This window comes from Mobula hypostoma, chromosome 19 (genome assembly GCF_963921235.1).
Source record: "Mobula hypostoma chromosome 19, sMobHyp1.1, whole genome shotgun sequence".
NCBI classification, from domain to species: Eukaryota; Metazoa; Chordata; class Chondrichthyes; order Myliobatiformes; family Myliobatidae; genus Mobula; species Mobula hypostoma.
This window is the reverse complement of record NC_086115.1, coordinates 50,853,138-50,862,876: the sequence shown is the minus strand read 5'-3', so window position 1 is coordinate 50,862,876 and position 9,739 is coordinate 50,853,138. Positions and strand designations below refer to the sequence as shown.

At 37.4% G+C, this 9,739-nt stretch overlaps 1 protein-coding gene across 5 annotated transcripts in view; it reads right to left on the bottom strand.

The window, feature by feature from the left end:
* Positions 1-545: 545 nt before the first annotated feature.
* The window catches only part of chst15 (carbohydrate (N-acetylgalactosamine 4-sulfate 6-O) sulfotransferase 15), a 214,197-nt gene continuing 205,003 nt past the window's right edge, over positions 546-9,739 (bottom strand). For all 5 annotated transcript variants that reach the window (XM_063071865.1, XM_063071866.1, XM_063071864.1 and 2 more), the window contains one exon: positions 546-9,016. In XM_063071865.1, the coding sequence (XP_062927935.1) occupies positions 8,829-9,016 (188 nt within the window). In that variant the 3' untranslated portion in view covers positions 546-8,828. The remainder of the gene's footprint in view (positions 9,017-9,739) is intronic.

Genomic DNA, 9,739 nt, shown 5'->3' with positions numbered 1-9,739 from the left:
AGGCTAAAAAACTAGAGTGGACTTCCAGGAATGAACTAAAGAAATATTTTGACCTACAGGAAGGTACAAATTCAGAACTCTTATTCACAAACTATAATTGAAACTGTGTGTGTTGTTAAGTTTTTACCCTGATATGTTTTTGATACCTCAAGAATTCACTTGCTCCCATCATTAAAATATTCACACAACCAATGGACTCACCTTCAAGGATTCTTCAACTCATGCTCTCAATATTTATTGCTTATTTATTAGTATTATTTCATCTCCTGTATTGCAGTTTCTTGTGTTCTGCACTCTGGTTCAATGCCATAAAATGAATCTCAGTGTTGTATATGGTGACTTATATGTACTTTGATAATAAATTTACTTTGAATTTGGAAGGGGCAAGACATTATGGCACAAATTAACCATGATAGCTAACTGGTAGATAAGACTTGAATGTTTAACTGCCCTGTTCTTGTTCCTATGGCTTGTAGGGTATCTCTCATTTAAAAGCTACAGTAGAAAAGAACAAGAAATTGTGAAACAAATAGATAATGCTTTATTATTGAGAATACAATGCAACAGTGTTTCAATGCTTAATGGAAATATGACTTACAAGCACAAGAATCCTGCTCAGTGAAAAAAATAGTTGGCATTTAAATGTTGAATTATAAATCAACTTAATGTTTTGAAAGCAGTTACGTAGTCCAATAAACCTGGCTGTTTTAAAATAAGAAACAATTGTGCCAATGTTGTATACAACAGGGTGTCAGCATTGAAGGCTATGTGGTGAGACACCTGTAAAGTTGACTGAGTATGCCACCTGTGGGAAATTAAAGTTGGTATGGACCTGTGACGATGGAAACCACCTAAGCTGTTGGAACTCTACAGATAAGCACAGATATCTGGAGTTTCTGCACAGCACTCCAAAATTCCCCCCTTCATGCTCACAGAGGTTTGGGAAAAGACAAATAATGCAAGCTAACTCTTTGTGTGGTTAGCTGTGTGGTTCCTGGTAAATTTTCACCATATTTGCAGTGGAAGATTGAGAAAATCCTTTTGAAAGAACAATGATAGAAACATTATTCTCTTCAGTCTGGGCTGGATTCCTGCAACTTGCCAAAGTTGATTTACTGTTTCATTCTGTCTAATGTTCCTTTAAAAATAGACATTAATGTATGTCATTTTACTAATGCTTTTATAGGGCCAGTATCAGTAAAATGGCCAGTGTTTGATAAACCATGTTAATCTTATAAATTACTGTTTTGTTGTACATTTTCAATAAAGCTGATATCTGTCAAGTTTTAACGGCAAAAATTAATTGTCCAGTGAAATGTTTACACAGTTTGTTGAAATACATAAACAGTTTAGCTATGATTAAACATTGCTTTGCAATACATTATGTAACTACTTCAGGGTAAACAAGATAATTAGAAAAATATATACTTTAATCATTTGGTTTGTGCAAGGTAACAAATTCAATATATATTCTAAAATACATTTGATGCGGTGCTCAACATAATACGGATCAAATTCAGAATCACTCAACACAGGTATGTATTAATACTTTCATAAGGTTTGCATTTCATAAGATTAGTCTTTTATATAAATATATTACTGCCATGCCATGTCTTTAGTAAGGAACATTATAAGTAATTTAGACTACACTACATCCCATAACGTGTATGCAGGCAATGTGATTATTATACCTGCCTCGAACTAAGTTGCAACCATCAGATTATGGAACTGAAGTGATATTATCATTGGCATTAACAATGAAAATGTCAAGTTAGTTGGGAGAATAGTTGTAAGTTATAGTTCTTAGGAGATAACAGGAAAATGTTCATGGGCAGCACAGCTATAAAAAATATTATATTAGTATTACTGCAAATGAACATCATATGCTATATAATAACTTGATACATACCAATGTTTTATTGACACTATTTATGAGTATGTGCTAAATAGCTTTATGCTTTCATACAGCATATGCTGTAAAATATGTGCTTATATTATCAAAACCCAATAATCTACAATCAACAGGATGTACATTCCATGGCATCCTTTAATAATTAAGGTTTGTGAAGTTCAAATGTGTATAAAAATTGCTTGTTGAAGACACATTTTAAAATTCTCGTTCCTGGCTTTCTTCCAGTAAAATCACAATGTTCAGGTGCATCGAAGCTGCAACAGCCTAACAGCAGGTTTTCAAAGAATTCATAACTGCATGTTACCACTTTGAGGAATCATGCTAACTCTACTGCATGAGTCAAACAGTAACTGCTAATGCGTGGAAACAATGAAGCTCCCATTGTGCTTTGTATCACACTCACATCTCCATTATGAATACTAGTTCAAAAGCAACCTAGGAATTCGTACTCCAGCAAGTAATTATTTATTTTACTTAGAGATACAGTGTAGAACAGGCCCTCTTAGCCCAGTGAGCTGCACCACCAGAAACTCAACTACTTAGCACTTGCCTAATCACAGGACAATTTACAATGACCAATTAACCTACTAACCAATACGTCTTTGGGCTGTGGAAGGAAACCGGAAATTCTGGAGGAAACATATGCACTCACGGGAAAGAGATACAAACTTTTTACAGAAAGCAGCAGAATTGAACTCTGGGCTGTAATAGGATTACACTAACCACAATACCACCAATGAGAAGAACGGAACTCACAAACTATACACAGTTTTAAGTATCTAAAGGAGGGGCCCCCAACCCGGGGTTCACGGACCCCTCAGTTAATGGTAGAGGTCCGTTGGATAAAAAAGTTTGGGAACCCTTGATCTACAATAAGTTTTGGTTATAATGACTTGCTCTCAACATGTCATGTTTTCATTTGTAAAACAGTACAATTAATGGTGCTACCTAATGGACACTTCTTAAGAATAATGTTGTTATTGATCTTTTCCCAGTAAAGCACATTGAGAATTTGTGGTTGAGGGGATTTAGGCTACAAATTGGCTGCATCCAAAGGCAGAAAAGTGCCACAGACTTAAAATCCTTCTATGTGCCAATCAACACTGACTCGAGTTCATCCAGTCACTTGCAGAAGAAATTGATAGGATCTTGATAGATAAGGTTAAGGGTCATAGCAAGAAGGCAGGAGAATGGGGTTGGAAAAAAAATCAGCAATGATGTAATGGTTGACCAGACTTCATGAGGTGAAAGGCCTAATTTTGCCCCTATATCTTTGACCTTATTTAACTCATTTATAAAACCTTCCTTCAGCAATGCTTGAAACAATTCACTTCAAGATTTTGTGATTAGCAGGATTTCAACCATTTCAAGAAAGCAGCATCCATCATTAAAGACCCTCAGCCATCCGGGACATGTCCTCTTCTCATTACTACCATCAGGGAGGATGTACAGGAGCCTGAAGACCAAGAGTCAATGTTTTAGAAACAGCTTCTTTTTCCCGCCATCAGATTCCGGAATGGTCCATAAACAATACCTCATTATTCTCCTTTTGCACTATTTATGTATTTTGGTAGCTTATGGTAGATTTTTGTCTTGACCTGTATTGCTACTTCAAAACAACAAACTTCATGTCATATCAGTGACAATAACACGATTCCACTTTCTTCCTCACCACTCTCCTGTCTCTTGCTTGTGTTTAGATCGACATGCAATTCAAGAGCTTAATATCACTTCACATACACAATTTCATCAATAAGGGTTTCTTCTAATTTCCCACCATAACAGCAGAGAGAATGCCAGAATGGTCATTTACATTGTCTTTTAACCATATTCATGGAAAGAGAGGAATCTTTCTGGGCACATGAAGCTATGAAGGACATTACCACCCCTCCAGATCCTGTTCATACCGGACGTGACCACATTTCATTAAATAGCAATCAAATGTTTTTTTATTGATATACAGCCTTTCAAGCTGCGCTGCCCAGCAATCCCAGGATTTAAGCCCAGCCCAATCATGGGACTACCTACAGGAGAATATAAGGGAAACTTCTTCACTCAGAGGGTCCTCAGAGTGTGGAACGAGCTGCCAGCTCAAGAGGTGCATGCAAGCTCGATCTCAGCATTCAAGACAAGTTTGAATAGGTACCTGGATGGTAGGGGTACGGAGGGCTATGGTCCCAGTGCAGATCGATGGGAGAAGGTGGACTAGATGAGCTAAAGTATAGCTAATAACCAATTAACCCACTAATCGTGGACTGTATGAGGAAACCCGGTCAAAAGGAGAACATACAAACTCCTTACAGGCCGCTGTGGGAATTGAACCCAGGTCACTGGTACTGTAAAAGCATTGTGCTAACCACCATGCTACCGTGCCACTGCAATTGCATTACTATCATATGTTTATCCCAAATTCCGGTAACTCAGAACATTTATCCACCGTGCATGTATCAGCCAGTAAGTTATTATCCCTTTCAATGGGAATTGTTGCTATCACAGTTCCTTGGGATCAACTTGAAAAGAACATGATGGTCATTCTTCAGTGACAGGTTCACTTTGAGGTTGGCACATTTCTCGTCGTTTCCCTCACAGTGGAGAAACTCAATGATAAACTTCCTGCAGGTCACCTCAGAGCTGTGGAATAGGCTTGGTGCAGAACAAAGGTTAGAGCAGCCCATTGTGTTAGTCTTCACTTACCAGCCACAGAGTATCCTGGATGGAAAGATGGACAACCTGACACATGAAGGCAGCATTAAGAACAGGTATCAAGAACAAGAGGACATGGTTTTAAGATGAGAGAAGTTTTACAAGGGACCTTAAGGTAGGTAGGGATAAACTTTTTGCTGAGTGTGATTGACGTCTGGAATGAACTGCCAACAGAGGTCGTGGGCTCCATGCAATCACTATGTTTAAGAGGCGCTTGACAGATACTTAAATAGGCCAGGGACAGACAGAGCTACAAGCACACTCATCAGGTCAGGCAACATCTGGGGAGGCAAAGAGATGAGTAATCTTTCAGGATGAGATCCTGAATCAGGACTAGGAATGCATTAAAGGATATAGCCCTAATGCTGACAACTGAGAATAGTGTAGATGGGCAATTAGGTCAGTATGGTTGTGATGGGCCAAAGGGCCCATGCTTGCATTATCACCCCATCGCTTTATTCTGGTGTTTTCCCCGTCCTTTTCTAGTCCTTATGAAGGGTCTCGACCATTTACTCATTTCCATAGATGCTGCCTGACCTGCTCAGTTCCTCCAGCATTTTCTCTGTGTGTGTTGCTTTGAATGATAGAAATAGATGCATTTCTTTAGGCATCAAAGGAACAGATTAATTTACTTCCAAAGTTTGGGTCTTCATAAATCCTGAGGAAAAGAAGCTTCATCACCTGTAGATCATTTATTGTGGGCGTCAGTCCTACTGTGCACTACCTAGTGAAGTCTGACATTGATTACATCATCCATTGTCATGGAGAGCTCATCACAGGAAATGACCTCACCAGTTAGATGTGAACCCATCAGTTTAGAAAGGTTGGATTTCTTTGCGGGGGGAAATGGTTCTATGAACTGACATGCATAAACTGATGTTAATTAATAATATTACCGTTGGAGGCTGGGAACAGTTTATATGGTTTCGGCACAGACTAGATGGGCTGAATGGCCTGTTTCCGTGTTGTACTTCTATAACACTCTATGAGTCTAACAAGGAGGCCCCGTCCCACATGTGGCCAGATCTTGTTTGAAACAGCATCGAAACATAGAAACATACAAAACCCACAGCACGATACAGGCCCTACGGCCCACAAAGCTGTGCCAAACATATCCTTACCTGAGAAATTACCTAGGGTTACCCATAGCCCTCTATTTTTCTGAGCTCCATATATCTGTCCAGGAGTCTCTTAAAAGAACCTGTCGTATCTGCTTCCACTACTGTCACTGGCAACCCATTCCACGCACTCATCACTCTCTGTGTAAAAAAACTTACCCCTGACATCTCCTCTGTACCTACCTTCAAGCACCTTAAAACTGTGCCCTCTCGTGCTAGCCATTTCAGCCCTGGGAAAAAGCCTCTGACTATCTACATGATCAATGCTTCTCATCATCTTATACACAGCAGGGTCAAGTATTGGCAACATTCCTCCTCAAACCTGACAACTCCAAAATCCACACCCCAGATATATGTTTGTAATTTAATCTGAAGCCTTTATTTCATCACCTTTCCCGATCTGACAGGAAAATAGCCACAAGAAAGTCACGAATATCCATCCCTACAGTTTGCAAGGAACTATGACTAAACAGTTCTCATACTATAGTTGGTTTACATTCCCACTTAAATACTCATAACCCTGAATGGAAATCTAGTCATTAGCACAAGAATCATCTGCAAATACTTTACTGTTTTTCATAGAGCAATGCAGGGTATTTCCACATGAAAATACTTTCATCTTCTTTAATCCGGAGTTAGATTAATTGTGTTTATATGGAAAAAAAGTCCATATAATTAGCAAATCCACGATGGATAACATAGGTAATTACATGGCACCAAAGAAAGTAATGGCTTGATGTCTTGAAACTATGCAAGAAACCTTTTACATTTTTTTTATTTTTGGGCGTCAGCAGCTAAAGCAGCATTTGTTGCCCATCCCTAGTTGCATTGTAACATGGATGCCATCAGCACATTTTTTAGGGCAGGGATGTCAGCATTTATTTCCACTTGTGTAGGTGTAATACTGCTAACTTTGTATCACAATATAGTCATCACACATTTCATATTAGTTTTTAGATTTTAAAATAGAGAAAAATAGAATAAAATTAACAAAAATTCACTTCTTTATGTAACTGGTCCAGAAGTAATTTCAAATTAACATTTAAAATGAACTCAAATGCTCACTGGGGTGAATGCTAATTCTTAAATGGAAAAAAATGGTGTTTAACTTAATAAAGGCTTCAAATCCTAATAGGTCTCTGTCTCTGGAGGTATTAACCAAATACTTCTCTCTCTTTCTCTTTTCCCTCTTTCTCTCTCTCTGTTATCTAATAGATCTGTTTTCTATGTGTTGGAGTGGACTAAATATCGAGCCGTCCAAAAGGTGGTGGTGTAGAATGAGACAGTAACTAGGAAGGTAGTCCACAAGAACACAGCTGTCAGTTATCACAATTAGCAACAGAAAACCAAACAATGATGATCAAAGACAGCAGAACAGAACCAAAAATAACATTGGACAAACTGAATTGTGACAATAATATTGCATAGTAACTTAAAGGAGGTTTATGATTTTTTCCACAAAGTACCTTAGAATATACAGTAAACAATTAAAAATGAATGGTTTGAAAGGAGTGCAAAATGAAAAGTGGAACTGTACATAAATCTACTACTCTATCCTTAAACCTCTGGCACTTGCCTTCAAATGCAAACCTGATCAAAGGATTAATAATCACTCTGCCCATTGAAAGGTCAAAACAACTGAATTTGTGCAATCTCAATCGAATGTACGATGCGGAGTATGAAAACTGTCTGTAACACAGGATGTCACTAATAGTCTGTCCCAAGGACAAAGCAGAGCCATTCTAATACTAGAATTATGAAATTATTAGTGATATTATGTTTAACCAGGGATTACTTATTTTTAAACTAGTTCTTCAGTAATGAACTCTCGTTAATTTTTGAGAGAAAACTTGAAAAAATAAACTGTTTTACTTCGGAAATGGCCTGGAAGTAACGGACTGAGTAACAGGGACAAGCATTGTTCTAGTGCTGTTACCTAGTTGAACATAAAAATTATCTTAGAAAAATATTAGTACTCTCAAAAATATAAATATTTCACCAATTAAACTAAAGGTCCTCATTGGTTAAAAATGTTCAAGAGTCGCAAAGAATAATAAATCAGTATTTTCTCCTTGGAGCTAACAAGACTCTGTAGGGTGTTTTTTTTAATTTCATTATAGAATTTGTATCCATTATTACAAATATCTGAGTTTCCTTTGAGCCAGCATAGAGCTGAATGGATTTTCCAAATAGCAACCTTTTAACAACAGGGGGCACTGCTACTCCTAACATTGCAAACTTGAACAGAAAATTGCTTCCCTGCGTAAGTCAGTCATGGATATTTTTCTATAATATGCAGTTAAAGCTTCAGTGTGTACCAACCACTGAGTGAAACACACTGAAAGAGGCCTGCCGTGCACCAGAACCCAGGTGGAAAAACTGCATTTTGTCTAGCTTGGTCCCATAGATGTAATAATTCAATCATTCATCTGTTTAGAAGCAACCAGAATAAAACAACACAATTGTTTGATTAAAAACATGCAAAGAACAGGACATGAAACTGATATTTTTTTTAGAACAGTTATTGGAGATGATGCTTCTCAAACTCTAGTTCTCAGATATAAAACAACAGGGAGTGGTAAGATGAACAACGACACAAATAGGAACTCCTGTAGCAAACTATTATGAAGTTATGTACTATATAAGTTACTGGAAGACTAAAGTAGGCACCATTATTGAAATCTCATTATTTATATTTGGCAGCAATATTAGAAGACATTTATGAATATTTCAATTTTACCAAATACACATGTAATTGAAACTCCTACAAAATATTTAAAATCACATGGGGATTACATTTTTTAAAAAGTACACAGATTAAGAATTTGAATTTATCACAGTGTCAAATAATATAATCCTAAATATTCCATGGAAATGTTACGTGAAGGAATTTGGAAAATGTTCCTCGTTAAAATCATGAGGGTTAAACTTTAAACAAGACACTTGTTGAATTTTGATTAAGTCTTCGTGTAAGAGTTTAAAAATAAACTCAAAAACTAAATTTTCAACTCTACTGTCAATGTACTGTTGAATATTTCAGGACCACAAAGTATAAAACAGTTAATATTTTTCAGCTTTGTGAATTTGGTCTGTATTTATTTTTCCCACAAGAAAGAATCGTTGTTAAGTAGCAAAGCCAGCTGTTCATTAAAGGGTCTGTAGAATTCCTCTAAAATCTTCCTGGTTTCTGGTAACATAGGCCCAAGGCTTTTGTCTTTGGGACGTCTGGTATTTGATGCTGGGTTGTTTATAATGGCTGCCTCCTGTTTCTCTGTCAAATTTCCTGTTGAAAAGTAGCAGTAGAGCTTTAGAAGAAAAGACAAATACTGGCACAATAATTTTCACCCTCTGCATATGGCCACACTTGTCTTTATTCTCTCAACAATTCAACTTTTATTTCATTATCACATAAATTTAGAGAAAAAAAATCTATCGTGTTTGCTTTATGCCAGCAAGTTGGGGCTATGAGGCATCAGAAGGACCAAACAGATCAACCTTTCCATTAATACCATGGCTTGGTGCAATTGACAAGTAATTGCTGAACCTAATAATTCATTAGCCATGAATACTCAAAAATCCATTGAGCACATCTCCATGAAACACTGTCACAGAAGGCAGCATCCATCATCAGGGACCCACTATCAGGACACGCTCTCTCCTTGCTGCTGCCACCAGGAAGAAAGTACAGGAGCCTCAGGACTCACACCACCAGGTTCAGGAACAGTTATCACCCCTCAACCATCAGCTCTTGAACCAAAGAGGATGACTTCACTCAACTTCACTTGCCCCATCACTGAAATGTTCCCACAGTCAATGGACTGACTTTCAAGGACTCTTCACCTCATGTTCTCAATATTTATTGCTTATTTATTTATGATTATTATTTCTTATTTTTGTATTTGTACAGTTTGTTGTCTTCTGCACTCTGGTTAAATGCCCTAGTTGAGTGGTCTCTCATTGATTCTGTTATGGTTATTATTCTATGGAATTACTGAGTATGCCCACA